The sequence below is a fragment of the Schistocerca gregaria genome, chromosome 1 (assembly GCF_023897955.1).
Source record: "Schistocerca gregaria isolate iqSchGreg1 chromosome 1, iqSchGreg1.2, whole genome shotgun sequence".
In the NCBI taxonomy this organism is placed as follows: domain Eukaryota; kingdom Metazoa; phylum Arthropoda; class Insecta; order Orthoptera; family Acrididae; genus Schistocerca; species Schistocerca gregaria.
In genome coordinates, this window is record NC_064920.1 from 1,114,902,119 (window position 1) to 1,114,921,849 (window position 19,731).

Genomic DNA, 19,731 nt, shown 5'->3' on the forward strand with positions numbered 1-19,731 from the left:
TTCTTCTTCGCTACAAAAACAGTACCTACGTAGCCGGCCGGAGTGGCCGTGCGGTTCTAGGCGCTACAGTCTGGATCCGAGCGATCGCTACGGTCGCAGGTTCGAATCCCGCTTCGGGCATGGATGTTTGTGATGTCCTTAGGTTAGTTAGGTTTAATTAGTTCCAAGTTCAAGGCGACCGATGACGTCAGAAGTTAAGTCGCATAGTGCTGAGAACCAGTACCTACGTGAAAGGCGTTTCCATTTATCTTCGGGTAAAAATCTGAATTCGAGTGCGGACAACACCTGGTGTAAAGACTGAGCAGGATGCAAGAAGTTAGCGACGCAATAATGTAGAGAGCCAAGAAGTGACGTGTGGTCAGCTTGAGTCACAAGCATAAGAGCGAAGACCGCAGCGGATGCAACAGGATAGACTTTCGCCTTCGCTTGATGAAATGACGGAGAAAACGGTCGGTTCCGGAGAAAGCGCTCTCCACATCCGCGCCCCGGGCAGCTTGCGCAGCTGTCCGAGTCCCAATGAAACAACCTCCACACCTCACCCTAAGGCAGGCGGTCGAGCGAATGGCGGATGTGTCGTCCGGCCTAACTTCACGATCATTGTTTACAGGTGTCTTTCTTCACAAGATTCCCATTTAAGCCCCTCAAGGGGTTCATTTATCCTTCCGAAAGAAATATGTGGGTCTCTTACGATCCTAACGGCATATATCTGCACTCGAACGGTGTATATTACCATACCTACATGATAAGGACTGCAGACACTGATACGATACTCTAGTATTGGACGCACTGGTTTCTTGTTCGCAATTTCCTTCACAGATGTACTATGCTTTCCCAGAACGCTCCACCTAACAAGATCACACGACAATCTACTTTCGTAATTTTTTTTTATATGTTTATGATACAAGAAGTTCAGAACTCAAATATCTATCGTCCAAAACTCTCAAAAATTTTCAAAGACATCGACTTTGAAATTAATATCCTGAGGTAAGTTGATCTTTTCTCGATAGCCGGCCGCTGTGGTCTATCGGTTCTAGGCTCCTCAGTCCGGAACTGCGCTGCTGCGGTCACAGGTTCGAATCCTGCCTCGAGCATGGATGTGCGTGATGTCCTTAGGTTAGTTAGGTTTAAGTAGCTCTAAGTCTATGGGACTGATGACCTCAGATGTTATGTCCCATAGTGCTTAGAGCCATTTGAACCATTTTTTTTTCTTCTCGAGAGCCACCGCTGTTGACTGGTGGAAAACTCACCTACCACGTAGGGGTTCTCAGTTCGATTGCGGGCAAATGAAATTTTTAAACAGAGCTGCATGTTCTACTAGCACTTTCATGAAGCGTAAAACACATAAGACGGGGTAATAAGTGACAAGGGTATGAGAGTAGCAATCGCTGATTACAAGCTCGTTTCGGTCATTATTATTTCGATTTTGCCGGCCGGAGTGGCCGAGCGGTTCTAGGCGCTACAGTCTGGAGCCGCGAGACCGCTGCGGTCGCAGGTTCGACTCCTGCCTCGGGCATGGATGTGTGCGATGTCTTTAGGTTAGTTAGATTTAAGTAGTTCTAAGTTCTAGGGGACTGATGGCCTCAGAAGTTAAGTCCCATAGTGCTCAGAGCCATTTGAACCATTTATTTCCATTTTTTTCCTTTCAGTTCGGATACTTACATAATTTAAACGTAAAATTCTCGAACATATGCTAATTAAGATATCTAATTCTCATTTTTATGAAAAACGCAAGTCTTCTTATTTCTGATTCAATATTGTGCACAAAAATACAGTTTTGACTACAAACCTAAGTTCTTAATTACCAATCTTTTATAGAGTTTCTTAATGAAGATTTTTCAGATTAAAAGAATATTACAAATTAAATTTTTCACCCTTTTGTATCTTACGTATCACGGAAATGCTCATTGAGCATATATCATTGTTTAATCATTTACCCTGGAGAGGGATCGAAACCGGATCCACCACGTAGAAAGCGAGCATTCTACCACACAACCCGTCAGAGAATGCCGTTCCTTCGGGCTATTAACCCTAAACACTTAAAGTGTGTGTGTGGGGGGGGGGGGGGGGGGGGGGGGAAGAGGCCGCGCGGGTTTAGCCAGCGGTCTTGTTCGTTGCAGTCATGGACTGTGCGGCTGGTCCTGGCGGAGGTTCGAGTCCTCCCTTGGGCATGGATGTGTGTGTTTGTCCTTAGAATAATTTAGGTTAAGTAGTGTGTAAGCTTAGGGACTGATGACCTTAACAGTGAAGTCCCATAAGATTTCACACGCATTTGAACATTTTTGGGGAAGGCGGCAGAAGAAATATTACATTGCTACTGAACCATCATAAAGTCCACTACCGCACGTTTTATTCAAAGGAAGTCATAATTTATACGTTATGCGTTAGTTAATTGCACATATTATATCTCTAATGGGACGTTCTATCAAATTAAGTATAAAATGTCTTGTTTTTATACACTAGTGTTAGAGACGTTCGTAAAACTTAAAACAGTCGATTTTCTCCTGAACGTTTGAGATTTGCATCGAATTGCTTTCGTAGACTTATGTTTAGAGTTCTGAACGTCACATAACATTAATAAATATAATTGTACATAAAAAATACAAAAATCCGATTGCCATTTTGTCTAGCTGTAAGTCTTAAATTGGCCGTCCTTTAAAACTGAATTTACGTGATCTTCGCATTTCATGTCGCTTCCTAGTTGTGCCACAGAGAACTACTATCTCTGTTATTGGATATTACCGGGTTCTTTCTCTTTGTTACAGGTAGTATCTTCTACATCTACATCTGTACTCCACAAGCCACCTGACGATGTGTGGCGGTGGGTACCTTTAGTACCTCTATCGGTTTTCCCTTCTATTCCAGTCTCGTATTGTTCGTGGAAAGAAGGATTGTCGGTATGCCTCTGTGTGGGCTCTAATCTCTCTGATTTTATCCTCATGGTCTCTTCGCGAGATATACGTAGGAGGGAGCAATATACTGCTTGACTCTTCGGTGAAGGTATGTTCTCGAAACTTTAACAAAAGCCCGTACCGAGTTACTGAGCGTCTCTCCTGCAGAGTCCTCCACTGGAGTTTATCTGTCATCTTCGTAACGCTTTCGCGATTACTAAATGATCCTGTAACGAAGCGCGCTGTTCTCCGTTGGATCTTCTCTATCTCTTCTATCAACCCTATCTGGTACGGATCCCACACTGCTGAGCAGTATTCAAGCAGTGGGCGAACAAGCATACTGTAACATACTTCCTTTGTTTTCGGATTGCATTTCTTTAGGATTCTTCCAATGAATCTCATTCTGGTATCTGCTTTACCGACGATCAACTTTATATGATCATTCCATTTTAAATCACTCCTAATGTGTACTCCCAGATAATTTATGGAATTAACTGCTTCCAGTTGCTGACCTGCTATATTGTAGCTGAATGATAAGGGATCTTTCTTGCTATGTATTCTTAGCACATTACACTTGTCTACATTGAGATTCAATTGCCAAGATTCATATCAAGAGAGAGAGAGAGAGAGAGAGAGAGAGCTTGTATTCATTTCACTAAGTAGTCATGCCGTAGTCTCCTTGCTTTGTCTTGCAAGCGTCCAGCGATAGTATGATTGCGGTGTAAATGTAACGTTTATGAAGCTACATCTACGTATATACTCCGCTAGCCACCAATCGGTGTGTGGCGGTGGGCACAATTCGTGCCAAAGTCACAATCCCCGCCCCCCGTCTTCTGTTCTCTGTTCCACTCGCGGATCGCACGAGGGAAAAACGACTATCTGAACGCCTCAGTACGAGCTCTTATTTCCCCCATCTTTGAATGATGATCATTACGCGATTTTAAAGTTGGTGGTAATAATATAGGCTCTACCTCCTCCATGAAGATTGGATTTCGGAATTTAGTGAGCAGCCCCTTCTGTTTAGCGCGTCGTCTATCTGCAAGTGTGTCCCACTCCAAACTTTCTATGATCTATGAGCTAGTGGTACGTGTTTATTTTGGCGGTGTACGCCGTAAAGCTGAGCTCCCTAGATGGTGAGGCAGCGCTACTGAACGGCCGCTCTCTGTTCGTCGACCAGACAAAGGGGCAGAGCCCGGCAGGCCGGCGGGCTCTGTGAGCCGTGAAGGCAGTTCTTGCAGCAGCCGCTCAGTGGTTTCCGCCGCCTCCAGCCGGGTGCATCCGCCGCGCATGCGCGTTGTAGCGAGCAGAAAGAGTCGCGCCGCTTACCTTGAGAGCGCAGAAGATGCACGACTCCGCCATGCACGCATGGCCGGACAGCTCTCGGAAGCTGCGTCGGAAGATGTCCAGGTGCCACAGCACCTGCAACAACACGACGGCAAGCGTCAGACTGTGCAAACACATTGCTTACACGGTTAGGCGTACACAAGCTGACGTCGGCGAATAGTTTTTTTTTAAATTTTTTACTACTGCTGACAATCTTCTCAGTAGGTTTGGTTCTGATGGTGCCGTCAGTTCCATGATCCCTTCTTGACTGGAATACAATAGAGACCATTGATACTGATTCAGCCACAGAAGGAATCGTCAGCTAGATCCAAAAACCACTACACTAGCGAAATGTTAATTCTTGCTTCAACATCACATCTTGAAGATCGACCTCAGGAGCCTTGTTATCACATCTGCCGATATTATTAAGGGCTATGACGAAATATATTAGGGGTATCGTTTTTTTTAAATTATATCCTTTTTAATTACGCAGAGTGGCGTAGATAGCTAAGTGAATAAGACTATAAATAAAAATACCTGAGCTTTAATCTTCAATAGGTTGTAGGGATTCTTCGTCACTACACTGTAGTTCGGTTCGGGATCCACCGTTAGGCTGTAGCCTCAGTTCCTCGTAACTGGCTAGGTAAGTCAGCTCTAAGATCGGAGCAAAGTAAGGGCATACAACTGTCAGAGGAACCGTGCCTAGTACAGCACTGCTATGTTCAAATCAGCATTAGGGTTGAGGACAACTGTACCTCGTTATACACGTCACTCCCTAAGATCGACCCCAAGGTGTGTAACTTATTTTATTACACAAACACAACAAATTATTGAAATATTGATCTGTACACGTATCTTTGCTGATTACTGATTAGCTTTGCTTTTCGAATATCACGTACCGAAAAGCAGTAAACCATGGACGATGTTCCCTGATGGCTTTATATACACGTGTATGGAAATGGACATAATGTCAAGCTATATATACAGAGATTATGTCCATATCCATGTGACTTAGTTTCAACTGATACACGTAATTACTAAAAAAATAATTAAAAATAAAAAACATCAATGCTTTCGAACAACTACAGTGCCTAAGAGTTCATAAGATGATGCATTGCAGACAATGCGGTTTTCAGATTCAGTTAAATGCATGGTGCAACGCAACAGCATTGTAGTACCCCGTAAAACCACTTTGTCATTTACAGACGAACAACTGCCTCTCTTTGTGCTTTCTAAATATAGATGTAGAACTGCAGTGTTAATGACCGGGTTGTGAAGGCGGAATGTCACGCGTGCTGCATCTTGCTCGTAGTATGGCTAACGAGGCTGGCGTAACGTATAACCCAGTAAGGCCATATATGCCCAGATATTCGCCAGCTGAATGACCTATAGAACAAGTAGGACACGAGATACTTCTTCTTGCGTTCCACGTACGCATTGCTCTAAATGCTTGTCTACATTACTCTCTCATACCAAACATGAATTTCTCTTTCTTACAGGGGTGTCACAGATTTCATTTCTACTCGATTAGTACTCCTGGGGCCTCGAAATCTTATTGTCCCACAAAGCAGGGGAAAACTCTGAAAGGATTTCTGACACAAACTTTCTGATTACGCTCATTTTTTACACATAAGTGTTCACAAAAGCTGCTTGTATTTTCTTTCATTTATTCAAACCTATCGCCCGACCAATTTCATGCATTACCGCTCTTCATCTGCAGCTAGAGTATATGTAGTCAGTGGGTATTAAAACGCATTATCTATTTGTCGCTTACTATAATCTCTTATGTAGAACTTCTTTCTAGCAGGTTCTTTGTATACAAATAAACAACAGTGGAGACCTGTGATTTTCTATTGTCTTACTGCATGTTGCGCAGTATTTACGTAACTGTGCAGTGCAAACGACATTTAGGATTTCACCTAGGCTGAAGTGCTCTATTTGCGTTATCGAGAACAAATACTGGAATTAATTGGCTAGGATTAAATACTGACGGGATCATCTACATCTACGTGATTACTCTGCTATTCACAATCAGGTGCCTGACAGCGGGTTCAATGAACCACCTTCAATCTGTCTCTCTACCCTACCACTCTCGAACGGCGCGCGGGAAAAACGAGCACTTAAATTTTTCCTGTGCGAGCCCTGATTTGTCATATTTTATCGAGATGATCATTTCTTCCCATGTAGGTGGTTGCCAACAGAATGTTTTCGCAATCGGAGGAGAAAACTGGCGATTAAAATTTCATGACAAGACCCCGTTGCAACGAAAAACGCCTTTGGTTTAATGACTGCCACTTCAATTCACGTATCACGTATGTGGCACTATCTCCGCTATTTCGCGATAGTACAAAACGAGCCGCCCTTCTTTGAACTTTTTCGGTGTCATCCGTCAGTTCCTACCTAATGTGGATCCCACACCGCACAGCAATACAAAAGAATAGGGGGGACAAGAGTGGTGTAAGCATCTCTTTAATAGACCTGTTCAATCTTCTAAGTGTTCTACAAATGAACCGCAGTCTTTTTGGTTTGCTCTGCCCGTAACATTATCTATGTAATAATTCCAATTTACGTTATTTGTAATTGTAATCCCTAAGTATTTAGTTGAATTTACAGGCTTCAGATTTGTGTGACTTATCGAGTAATCGAAATTTATCGGATTTCTTTTAGCACACAAGTGAATAACTTCACTCTTTTCTTTATTCAGAGTCAATTGTCACTTTTCGCTCCTTACAGATATCTTATCTAAATCATTTTGCAATTCGTTTTGGTTCTCTGATGACTTTACAAGACGGTAAATGACAGCACCACCTGCAAACAATCTAATTGGGCTACTCAGATGGTCTCCAATGTCGTTAATATAGATCAGGAACAACACAGGGCCTATAACACTTCCTTGGGGAACGCCAGATATTACTTCTGTTTTACTCGATGACTTTCCGTCTATTACGACGAACTGAGACCTTTCTGACACGAAATCACGAATCCAGTAGCACAACTGAGGCGATATTTTGGTTAGAAGACGCCTGTGGGACACATTCATGTATCCTCATTTGCTGAGTCACTGCAGACACATTTGGGGTCTTGACTCACGTATTGGTATGCTGTCTAGTGACTACAAGCTCTCTTTACCGGTCAAATTCCTAAATTAAAATTATTTTCATCTCTGAAATTCAAAACAGCATCCTCTGTTAGGAAAGCCATAGCGCTAACAAAATGAGACAGGTTCAGTTCCACAACCAGCATGAAAATCTGAAATGTATTTCCACACGAGAGATGGGATTATCAGTTCTGCAAAGGACACAATATCTCAATGGGCCAAGTGTCATTTATGTTCCACCTTGGCAAATACCCTTATTTGTTCTTTGATTTGCAAAATAATTATTTGTGATTCGCTCACATCATTTGACAGCTGTCAGAACTAGTACAACAAGCGCAAAAGTTACTCATGTTGCACTAAAGTTACGAATTTCTCTACACCCAGCCCAGCTACCTGTTACTTGTAGTTACGATAGTAGAAGACTGTACGATGGTCATCTGTGAAAGCGTTTATCGTTTTACTTTTTAAGAAACCAGAGACAGAAGCATTTACCGGAGGCGATCCACAATGAGTTGCGAGAGAAATGGACTTCCGAGCGTATACCGAAGATGGACTAACTAATACTGAATACTACTACTGTATGAGGTCATGCCTTATAATCCAAAAAAATTATACAGATAGATATGTGACCATCAAACATCGCGACAATATCTTTTTCCACTGTGGAGACCGAGAACATGGGGAGACCGACAACTGGAGACTTCAACGCTCAGTAGGAACAGCAGCGCAGCGCGGCGTCTGAGCCGCGTACGTCCGTCTGCGGAAGTGGCTGACAAGCGCCGGAAGTCCTTCCTTTCTTGGGCGGACAAGCCGCTTGCGGGATGCGTGGGCGCGCCTGCTATGGGAAAACATCGCGCAGGTCTGGCGTTTGCATACGGCAGGTGGCGGCTGGCTCTCGAGCGTTGCACTCGATTCCATTACGCCCGTTACCGATTTCCGGCGAGATGTTTATCTCCTTAATAACAGCAACAGTCCCCTCTGCAGTTCCCACATATGAGTTCGCCCAGTGCACTGTTGTGTATACGTAAACACTCGGATCGGAAATATGAACTGTTACAACTAGTATAAATACCGGGATCATCAATCTGTTAAAATATGAAAAGAGAGCGCTGTGTACAAGTAGACACACGAAATGAATAGAAAGCGATGAGGCGTGTGAATGAATTACGTACGGAAGGGGAAAGGATGTACATGGTATGGCAACTATATTTGCTATTTTCATGCTACTACAATACAAAAATGGCATCTATAAATTGCACATCATATTATTTCTGTCCTATGTCCTCGCTGCCCTCATAACTTGTCCTTATATGGTTTTCCCCCTCCTCTGTTCTGAACGGTGTTGTGAGGAAATCCAGCAGATGCATACTTGCAAAGTTATAGCTTAACTAGCCCGGAGAGTTCACTGTACAATGCGATCGATGGATTTCACACTTGACATTAAAGGAAGAGTTTTCAATAGCTGGACGAGCGGTTCTAGGCGCTACAGTCTGGGACCGCGCGACCGCTACGGTCGCAGGTTCGAATCCTGCCTCGGGCATGGATGTGTGTGATGTCCTTAGGTTAGTTAGGTTTAAGTAGTTCTAAATCTAGGGAACTGGTGACCTCAGAAGTTAAGTCCCATAGTGTTCAGAGCAATTTGAACCATTTTTTTTTCATTAGCCACGAAATACGGTTGCACTTAATAGTACTACAGTAAACTTCAGGAAAGGTGTACCTTAGGGCGAGATAATCTATTATTGGCTGTGCTGAATGAAAACTATGAGCTTTAGGAACACTAGCAGTGATATGATGTTTTAGCTCGATGACTACTGACGCATACGCCGCTAATATGTTGCTGAATCGTACGTCTCAAAATCAGCAACTGCCAACGCTACTAGCCGTGATATTGTTTAATGTGAATGTTCCTGATTTTTACCAACGTGGTACCGCAGTCCATCAAAGCAGTTATCGTGGAGGCGACAGTGTAGCTTTCTATTCAGGCACCAAGCTTGAGCTCATATTTTCCGAACCTTTAATTCGATTTTCTGACTACACAAAACGCTTAACTTGGTCTGCTTGCAACTTCACAGTGGTTATAGTGCTTCAGACATAACAAAAGGCAAAACTATTCTTGTACCATTGCCATACGTAGGAAAGAGTATTGTACTGATATCACCTTCGGGTTGGCTCAGATGGTTCAAATGGCTCTGAGCACTATGGGACTTAACTTATGAGGTCATCAGTCCCCTAGAACTTAGAACTACTTAAACCTAACTAACCTAAGGACATCACAGACACCCATGCCCGAGGCAGGATTCGAACCTGCGACCGTAGCGCCTTCGGGTTGACTGAATTATTTATTGATCGCAAAGATAGCACTGGTGAACACGTTGTTCATATATTTACTGTAAATCGAAATATAGTGTTTGACGGATTCTACTAGAGGGAAAACCGATAATAAGCCTTTCGCAAATCAAAAATTCTCACCTCGTTTCTTAGTCCAGCTGCTGCGGACTGTAGTTCGGCTACTTTGGGTTCCTAAGCGACACGCAGATTTACACAAAAATTTAACAATATCGCCTTTAGGTGCGCCAGTGTGTTATTTGGTTACGTTGTCTGAGAGTCGGGCACCAGGATACGCAAAGCGCGCCGTTACCTACGAGTATATCAGCGCGCGGATATTTACCTACGTTATCGCGAGCAAACACGCGAGGCGCGTGGGTTACCACGATAATCTGGCGGACCGGTGGCTTCCAGCTGACACATCGCTCATAAAAAAAAAAAACGCGATATGGTGTGTCGATAACCAAAGCTAATACCCACCACATATGTAGCTCTACGAAATAGAGTAAACAGATTTCATGATTTCAGTTCTCCACCTATGACGAGTCTCGCTCCTTTCGGTTCACTTCAGGGAAGGTTTTCCTGTAAGAATCGCAGCCAGCCGTTTGATCTGCTTCACTTACAATGATCGCATGTGGTCGGTCCACTTCATATTTCAATACATTATTCCTCAATCGATGTCCGCCTCCGGTAGCTGAGTGGTCGTCTATCCGTCTCGATGAGTCCTCTCACAGAGCAATGATCGCAAAAATGGGGGAATTTCGACACAATTTTAACTTAAGACACTCAACTGTCCGTTGAATGTTTCTGTAAGCTGCCTCTTTCGTATGTGGACTGTACAATCCTGAGGATTACTCCAATGAACCTGGACTCCACCTCTCCTACGATTAGTTTTGTTTTCGTTTCACTTCAGATCGCTCCGTACGCATAATCCCAGATATCTATTGGACATGACTGTTTCCAGCGAGAGTTGCGACTCGCCTAATCATGCGCAATATGTATAGACCTGGGTCCAAGATTTAGTTCTAGGGCGGAAAGCGTCACAGTTCGTTCCTCTGTCTACCCTCCTCCACAAACATTGCTTGCTGGCACCCACGCTTTTACGTGCCACAGATCCAATGCTACGCCCTTTTGGGGCTTGTTAACCACTGTTTATAAACATGAAGTCACTTAAAACGCGTCATGACAATCAACTCTACTCTACAGTATAATCAAGATTCCGGTGAATGGAAAGCTTGTCTGTTTAAACATCGCCGTGTCGGTCCTGGTGGTGTCCGTTAGTTGCAGTGTCTTCTGCAGACCTTACTGACACGTCTCCGATGTTGGTTGACAAAATATATTACCCGAAGAGAGGCTGTGACAGTTTCAAGTTAATAACGACAGTATACAAATTATTTTAAGGAATTACAAAGGTTGTATTTCGTCGACCAGCAACGGAGATGCGCCAACAAGGCGCGCAGAATGCATTGGACGTGACAGGTAACACCAGGACCAAGGCATGGACAGTTATATCGAAACAATCTTTGTTCTGAGCAAAGTCTTGTTTCTACCGCCCAGAAGAGTTGACTGTGAAGATGTGCTTTAAGAGTCCTTAGCAAGTGGTTAACAAGACAGGAGCCATAGCGATACTGAAAACACAACAAGTTAGCACCTGTTTCACAAAAACAAAATGAGCGACATGAAAACTTGTTTATGTGAACAGCAGACTTGACAAACGAGGTAATTATTCCCTCCACAACAGGTAGGAAAATTGTAAAGAACAATTTTAGTATCAATGTGTGTGTGTGCTGTAAAATGTTTCTGGTATGACCTGAAGGAGGCTCGTGCGTCGAAACATTTTGCTTTATTAACCCGTTGCATCACACGTAGTGTAATATTTGTGGCTTTGCAGCCATAATATTCGACTACAAGAAGTTCTTTTTAGAGCAGTTGAGAAGGCATCTGTGGCAAAGATGACGTAACGTGGTGTGAGGTACCGATGACAGATGGTTTGTTCGCTACGGGTATTGTGAGGAAGACCGCCTAAATTGTGGTCCTTCTCCGCGATTGGGTGCTGCGTTCGGAAGTTGCGCGCCAAAATGGTAATCTTCTGTTATTAATATTTGAGAAGTTAAACAGCGTATTTACTTGAATTTCAAATTAAAGCATCTGTCAGTAGCGAGCTATCATTTCATTATTTCACTGGTATTAATAACCAGCAGAATAATAAACAACTACAACAGGAACAGGCAGACGAAGCACTTCCGTGATCTTCGGGTCGCGCCTAACTTGGATGGCGGGCGAGGTGGTTCGGCTCTAAGACCAGAGCTCGTTCGGAGGATATTTGGTTTTTGAGGCGCTCAACTGCGCGGTTATCAGCGCCCGTACAAATTCCCAACCACTGCTCAGTCCGATCTCGCCACTTCCATGAATGATGATGAAATGATGAGGACAACACAAACACCCAGTCATCTCGAGGCAGGTGAAAATCCCTGACCCCGCCGGGAATCGAACGCGGGATCACGTGCTTGGGAGCTCGTTCGGCAGTCTCCGAGGACGGACATGTCCGTCGCGGTATCAGATAAGACTTAACTTACAATGTCTAGATAAGAGCAGTGTGAGTGTAATTACAGAAATTCGCAGTTAATTATTGTGTTGAAGATTGGAAAGTATTTGTGACTATATAAAGCGGAATGTAACTGTGCAGTTTCTCGTGTTTTGCCAATAAAAAGCGTGTGGCATCCCTTATAAACAAACTGATCGGAAATTTAATCATTTCTAAAACAACAGCTTTCGCTAAGAGTTTCTTCCAGCCTCAAGCTTACTGATTCATGACCTATTTTTGAGAGCAGGGCTTTATCATACGTACGTATGTATCACTTCTCTCCCTGTCTCTCTCTCTTTCAGCTTGCCTTTGTGTCCCATACTGGAAGTTAAAGGAGTTGTGTTGTCAACACTGGAGGTCATGAGAGCCTGGACTACCAATGCAAGTACGCTTCAGTTACCTGTTGAATGACTGGTGTAGTGGTTGCGGCCTCATTTGTTCGAATCGAATGTGTGTGAAATCTTATGGGACTTAAAAAAGGTCATCAGTCCCTCAGCTTACACACTACTTAACCTAAATTATCCTAAGGACAAACACACACACCCATGCCCGAGGGAGGACTCGAACCTCCGCCGGGATCAGGCGCACAGTCCATGACTGCATCGCCACAGACCGCTCGGCTAATCCCGCGCGGCACTCATCTGTTCCGAGGTAAGGTACAGTTTTGTTTTTCCTGTAATACTATACTCCATTTCGGCCCACGTGTCACGCAAAGCATTAAATAATATAAATTTGTGACTGGTTGCGGTCTCTCAAAATCTTTTCCATGGTTTTGACAGTCAACACGGCTTTAATATTTTTTTGTTATTAACATTTGTTTCAATTGTTTTCCGGTGCTGTGTTGACGCTTTTCAGCGGTTCCGTGTCGGCTATGGCTGTTTAGCCGCATAATTTCCCGTAGAGCGCAGCGGAGAAAGTCGTGCACCGACAAAACGAGCGCGTCGAGCGGCTGCCGCCACCCGGCCAGCTGTCATCTGGGCCCAGAGGAGCAAAGCCTGCGACGCTTCTGCTCCGCGAAAGAAATGCCGCCGCTGGCAGTTTTGCTGCAGCGCTCCTCGGCGCCGTGGTCGGTAGCAGCGGCAGCCGAGCGGAACTCGTGGCCCGGCTGAGGTTTCCCACAACACACGGCCACCGCAAAGGGGAGCGCGGGCCGGCGGACGTGTTGCGTGCGGCGCATTCTCTCGTCTTGTCACACCGCCTCCGGCGGTTTGCTACAGTCACTACAAACGACAGCGCTTGCGCGTCGAAGTACAGTGCAAGAGTGTTTTGTTTTAACTCTATCTCAGTGCTGACAGGCGGGAGAAGACTGGAAGAAAGACTGGGGTTTCACGTCAGTCATTGATCCGCACTAATGTGCAGTGTACAACACTCGAGCTTGCCGAGTAGTTGTGACTGGATTCAGCATTTTCAAAGAGTTTTTGCACTCCGTCTGCAGGCCACAGGTGGCCCATCGGGACCAGCCGACCGCCGTATCATCCTTAGCTGAGGATGCGGATAGGAGGGGCGTGTGGTCAGCACACCGCTCTCCCGGTCGTTATGATGGTTTTCTTTGACCGGAGTCGATACTAGTCGGTCGAGTAGCTCCTCAATTGGAATCACGAGGCTGAGTGCACCCCGAAAAATGGCGGCCGGATGGTCACCCATCCAAGTGCCGGCCACGCCCGACAGCGCTTAACTTCTGGTGATCTCACGGGAACCGGTGTAAACACTGCGGCAAGGCCGTTGCCATTTTCAAAGATGGAGAACTAAATGTATTATTCGTAACAGGATGAAAGTGACAGATGTAAAGGTAATTTCTATAGTATCCCATAGGGAGAGCCACTGCTATTTAAAACATGGAGGGTGTCCCGGAAATAATGAATAGTATTCAGGAATATGACAGGAACGACCATTCGGAGCAAAAAACTGTAATAGACATGGGCTCTATAATGCATCGCTACAGAGCAATGAGTTTTCCTTCATCTTCCCTATCGTGAAACACATCTCTTCTTGCTGAAAAGTGCTTATAGCTCTTAAATTGTTCACTAGACATTTTTTTCTTGTTTTGGTCCATGCGAACTCCTCCCAAAACAGAGAAAGCAAAAGAACTTTCAGTGGAAGATATGTTTCACACTATCGATTACGAAGAACTGCTCATAGTTTTAAGGTACGAACTTTTATAGCCCATGTTGACTGATTTTTTGTTTTTTGCTTCGAATGATCGCCCTGTCAAATTCCTGAAACCTGATCACTCCTCCTGGCACATCCTAAAATGACTATTATACACCGAAGAGCCAAAGGAACTGGTACACCTGCCTAATTTCGTGCATGGGCTCCGCGAGCACGCAGAAGTGCCGCAACACGACGTGGCATGGACTAGACTAATGTCTGAAGTAGTACTGGAGGGAATTGACACCATGAATCCTGCAGGGCTGTCCATAAATCGGTAAGGAACGAGGGGGCGCAGATATTTTCTCAATAGACGTTGCAAAATATCCCAGCTATGCTCATGTTTGGGGAGTCTGGTGGCCAGCGGAAGTGTTTAGACTCTGAAGAGTGTTCCTGGAGCCACTCTGTATTAATTCTGGACGTGCGAGGTGGCGCATTGTCCTGCTGGAATTGCCCAAGTCCGGTCGGAATGCACAATGGACATGAATAGATGAGGGTGATCAGACAGGATGCTTACATACGCCTCACCTGTCAGAGTCGTATCTAGACGTATAACGCACACGCTCCACACCATTACAGAGCCTCCACCAGCTTGAACAATACCCTGCTGACATGCAGGGCCTTTGGATTCATGAGGTTGTCTCCATATCCGCACACTTCCATCCGCTCGACACAATCTGAAACGACATTCGTCCGACCAGGCAACATGTTTCCAGTCATCAAATAGTCCAACTTCGATGTTGATGGGCCCAGGCGAGGCGTAAAGCTTTTGTCGTGGAATCATCAAGGGAACACGAGTGAGCCTTCGGCACAATAAGCCCATATCGATGAGGTTTCGTTGAATGGTCCGCAAAAAGCAATTTGCGGGCGAGTTGCAATTGTGTCACGTTGAACGGTTGGTACCGTTCTTGCAGGACCATTTCCGGCTGCAGCGATGTCGGAGATTTGATATTTTCCAGATTCCTGATATTCACGGTACACTAGTGAAATGGTCTTACGGGAAAATCCCCACTTCATCGCTACCTCGGAGATGCCGTGTCCCATCTCTCGTGCGCCGACTGTATTACCACGTTCAAACTCACTTAAATCTTGATAACATGACATTGTAGCAGCAGTAACCGATCTAACAACTGCGCCAGACACTTGTCTTATATAGGCGCTAGCAATCGCACCGACGTATTCTGCCCGTTTACGTATCACTGTATTTGATTGCTCATATCTACACCAGTTCGTGGTGGGACGCCTTAGTACTGCCTTGCCACGACCGACACATTTGTTGTCGAATGTTTGTGCAACGTATTACTGAACAGCCACATCAAAGAGGGCAGGAACAGTATCTCGTACGCAAAATTTCACCACTAGGAACACCATCCAATTAGTCGATTAGTTTATGGTGCAGGTAATGAAGTTACATACGACCAATGTGTCGCCTGGACAGAAGATGGAGCCACATGGGTGAAAAAATTGGTTTGTGGACGTAAGGATTATCTGCTTGATTCACTGTTCCATACCGTTCCTTTCATTTGTGCCTGTAACAGCGTAACACCTCATATAAATCATCTGTTGGATAATGTCGGGCCCGCCAGGGTGGCCGAGCGGTTCTAGGCGCTATAGTCTGGAACTGCGCGACCGCGACGGTCGCAGCTTCGAATCCTGCCTCAGGCACATGTGTGGTGTCCTTAGGTTAGTCAGGTTTAAGTAGTTCTACGTTCTAGGGGCCTGATGACCTCAGAAGTTAAGTACCATAGAGCTCAGAGCCATTTTTGATAATGTCGGAAACTCTGTGAGGTTTCTATTTCAGGCAATGCCGCTTCTCTGTAGAAGGGCTGCAACACCAAAAGACTGCAAATGCAGGAAGATCTTCAGCGCATTGATGATTGTTCCAAGGCTGACAGCTGACCCTGAGGATAAATAAATGTAACATAGTGCGAGTCAATAGGCGAAGAGATCCGTTACTGTTCAATCACGCTATCGGAGAAACGAATCAATCGATCAGTAACTAACGTAAAATACCCAGTATTCTTCCGGAGCGACCTAGAGCAAACTGACCGCAAAAAAGGAAGAGTTGACGCCAGGCTGAGATTCAGTGGATGAAAAATAAGGAAGTGTAATTCATCCACGAAAGAAGTGACTTTCAAAACATTTGCCGGTCCAGTTCGTGAATATTCTTCACCAGTGTGAGATCTTTGCCAAGAGATAAGTGAGATCCAATGAAGCGCTGAATGTTTCGTCATGGGATCGTTTAGCTGGCGAGAGAGCGGTACGACGACGCTCGACTAACTGCAGTTGCATACGTTACAACTGAGGCGTTGTCTATCACTCTGGGGGTTACTATTGACATCCCGAGAGCATTACGTTCGAAGAATATTCGGCTACTCTTCGTCCTACATGTGTCTTCCGAAATGACTAAGACGAAAAAACTCAGAGAAATTAAGAGTTCATACGGAAGTTTATCGGCAGTCCTTCCCTCGCACCATCCGCGAATGGAAGAGAGGAGGGGACAATAATAATGATAGCATAGGTCATAAGTTGTCTTGCAGAGTATAAATGTAGATGCAAGTCACTGCAATCGAAACAGCTCAGATTTGATACGAACGAGCATGGAAACGGGTCGTGTACAAGTCTGTGATTTACACAAGCCCGTTGGGGATTTGAACAACGCCACTCTTCCGACAAATCGAGAAGAACGAAAACGATGAAACGCACTAAAAATTATAGAGTCCATTGCAGTACGGCTGTGGCTGAGCGTTATATCAAAAATAAAGAATTTCCACTTTATGGCATGTGCAACCAGCATGCAGAATATGGTGAAAACAACAATGTTGGTTGCACAATTGCTTTTAACGCAATTAACATAATACATGAAATTTATTGTACTTTATACGAGGAGGGCAGTCTCTCTTGGCGATGCCTCAGTCGTGACAGTCAAAACCCGCTTACCAACGCTATACTGGTCAATCTGAAGACGCCTCATATTAGACGAAACACGCGCCATGAACCAATAAAGCGATCAAATCAGTTCTGCACCCAGGACGTGTTTTCACCACATGAGAAATAAAGGTTCAAATGCATCTTTATGAGTTGACTCCATAATTTCCCCGTCTCGAACAAACACTGATACCGTATGGCTGCGATATTCGTCTTTGGCCAGTTTTCTTCAGACAGTAATACTCTTTGTCATCAATATGAAGTACGGTGACTTCTGAGGATGTGCGCACAACGGCCGTGTAAACTTGCAAACTGTAGTTACGGTACAACATTTGAACCACAACAAGCAGAAAACGATCTGAAGAGTTCCAACACGTTTCGTTAACATCAGTGGTTCGGCAAATTAATTTCAGTAGTGGAACGTAGTAGTTAGATGTCTGCCAAACACGTTCTAGCATCTCGACCAAGTAGAGGTTGATGTAGATGCGAAGTCACGTCGTTCCATATCCAATCTGCTCTTTCCCTGTTAGAAACAGCTGTTTTCTTCTACTGAAAGCGCCCAGTCTTCGAAGGCTCAAATAGTCTTTCTCTCCGCCGTTTCGTGCTTCAGGCGACCGGAAGTTTCTTTTCTTCTTTGGCGTGCATGTTTGTCCGCTAAACCGAAGGACTGGAAGTACGAGTACAGACGTTATGTGCGAAGAAGCATCTGCTAAACCAAGTGATCCAGAAATAAGCTGATAAGTGAATAGCAAGGAGGAGATGACAGATTGACAGCTCCTTCCTCACTTGCGTTAATACAGTTACGTTGGGTGTAAACATATGCTTCTACTGGGGGCAAAACCAAATTAACAACCTGGAAATGAACGGTGGATATTTTTTCCTCCTAACTGTACCACCGAGGCTGTCACGATGTAATCAAATTTCAGCCTCCAGTAGCGTTTCTTTTACGGCAATAGGTAATTACTACGCAAGAGTAATCTAAAGCACGGAAAGCCAACATTCGTCGACCTGTCGAATGACAGGGAGCGCATAAAATAAGTTTAGGCATTGTTTTGGGGAACTGAGAGTGTCACATTTGGGAGAGCAAGATGCTGTTAATGTCTTCAGAGGGTATAAAAAGATCCAAAGACTGACTCGCGGGTATTTTGACGCAGTGATAGAGGAAGAGTTGAAGATTGCACACAAATGGTTTTTGGCATTTAGGCGTCGATTTAAAGATATCTACCTACCGTTTAGTCCCCTCTTTCAGGAGACATCGACAGGCGATATACGTTTTCAGAGCCTGTAGAGTCCGAAATTTTAGCTGCTTTCTAAACACCTGTCTGTGACAGGACATGAAATGTTAGAAAGAACGCAATGCAAGGGACTAGTAGCCCTATCCCACTACGTCAACAAGGTGTAAAGATTTGTCGGAAAGACCTACACTGTACACTGCACACGCAAGTAAGCGTTTTCCGCTGCAATAAACTGTAGTGAAGAGACGACGGTGGAAATGGAAATAAATGTGCTAACCCAAAAAGGTATATCTACATCTCAGAAAGTCACCCGACGGTGTGTGTCGGAGGGTACATTGAATACCTCTATCGGTTCTCCCTTCTATTCCAGTCTCGTATTGTTCGTGGAAAAAAAAAAGATTGTCAGTATGCCTCTGTGTGGGCTCTAATCTCTCTGATTTTATCCTCATGGACCCTTCGCGAGATGTACGTAGGATGGAGCAATATACTGTTCTCGAAAGTGCGACAAAAGCCCGTACAGAGCGTCTCTCCTGCACAGTCTTCCACTGGAGTTTATCTATCATCTCCGTAACGCTTTCGCGACTTTGCCGCGTTACAGATGCTTAGGAGTTCGCTTCTATCGCGAAAATGCAAAATCCTCATTTACAAAACAATTATAAGACCAGTTGTTACATATGGTGCCAAAACCTGGACGATGACTGTAAATGAAAATGGCTCTGAGCACTATGGGACTTAACTGCTGAGGTCATGAGTCTCCTAGAACTACTTAAACCTAACTAACCTAAGGACATCACACACATCCATGCCCCAGGCAGGATTCGAAACTGCGACCGTAGCAGTCCCGCGGTTCCGGACTGAAGCGCCTAGAACCGCACAGCCACCGCGGCCGGTGACTGTAAATGAGGAAAGGATCCTTAGCATATGGGAGAGAGAGGTGCTACGTAAAATATATGGCCCAATATATGACCAAGACGTTTGGCGCATTCTTACGAATGCATAACTACAACACCTTTTTAAAGAACCTGACATTGTCACTACCTCACTGCGGTGGGCAGGGCACGTGATCCTAATGGAAGAGAGGTAAATAAAAAGGTAAACACTCGTCGCAGAAGCCTGCGTTGACAATTTCACAAAATGCTTAAAATATACTGTGCGCGCAACAGGTTTTTTATGCTGAAGTAAACAGTAGTGAAGAGACGGGGG

The 19,731-nt window shown here is 44.7% G+C and overlaps 1 protein-coding gene across 3 annotated transcripts in view; it reads right to left on the reverse strand.

Annotated features, from left to right (window-relative positions):
• The window catches only part of LOC126283469 (uncharacterized), a 379,338-nt gene that overhangs the window by 51,477 nt on the left and 308,130 nt on the right, over nucleotides 1-19,731 (reverse strand). For all 3 annotated transcript variants that reach the window (XM_049982274.1, XM_049982273.1, XM_049982275.1), the window contains one exon: nucleotides 4,215-4,307. In XM_049982274.1, coding sequence (XP_049838231.1) covers nucleotides 4,215-4,307 — 93 coding nt within the window. The remainder of the gene's footprint in view (nucleotides 1-4,214; nucleotides 4,308-19,731) is intronic.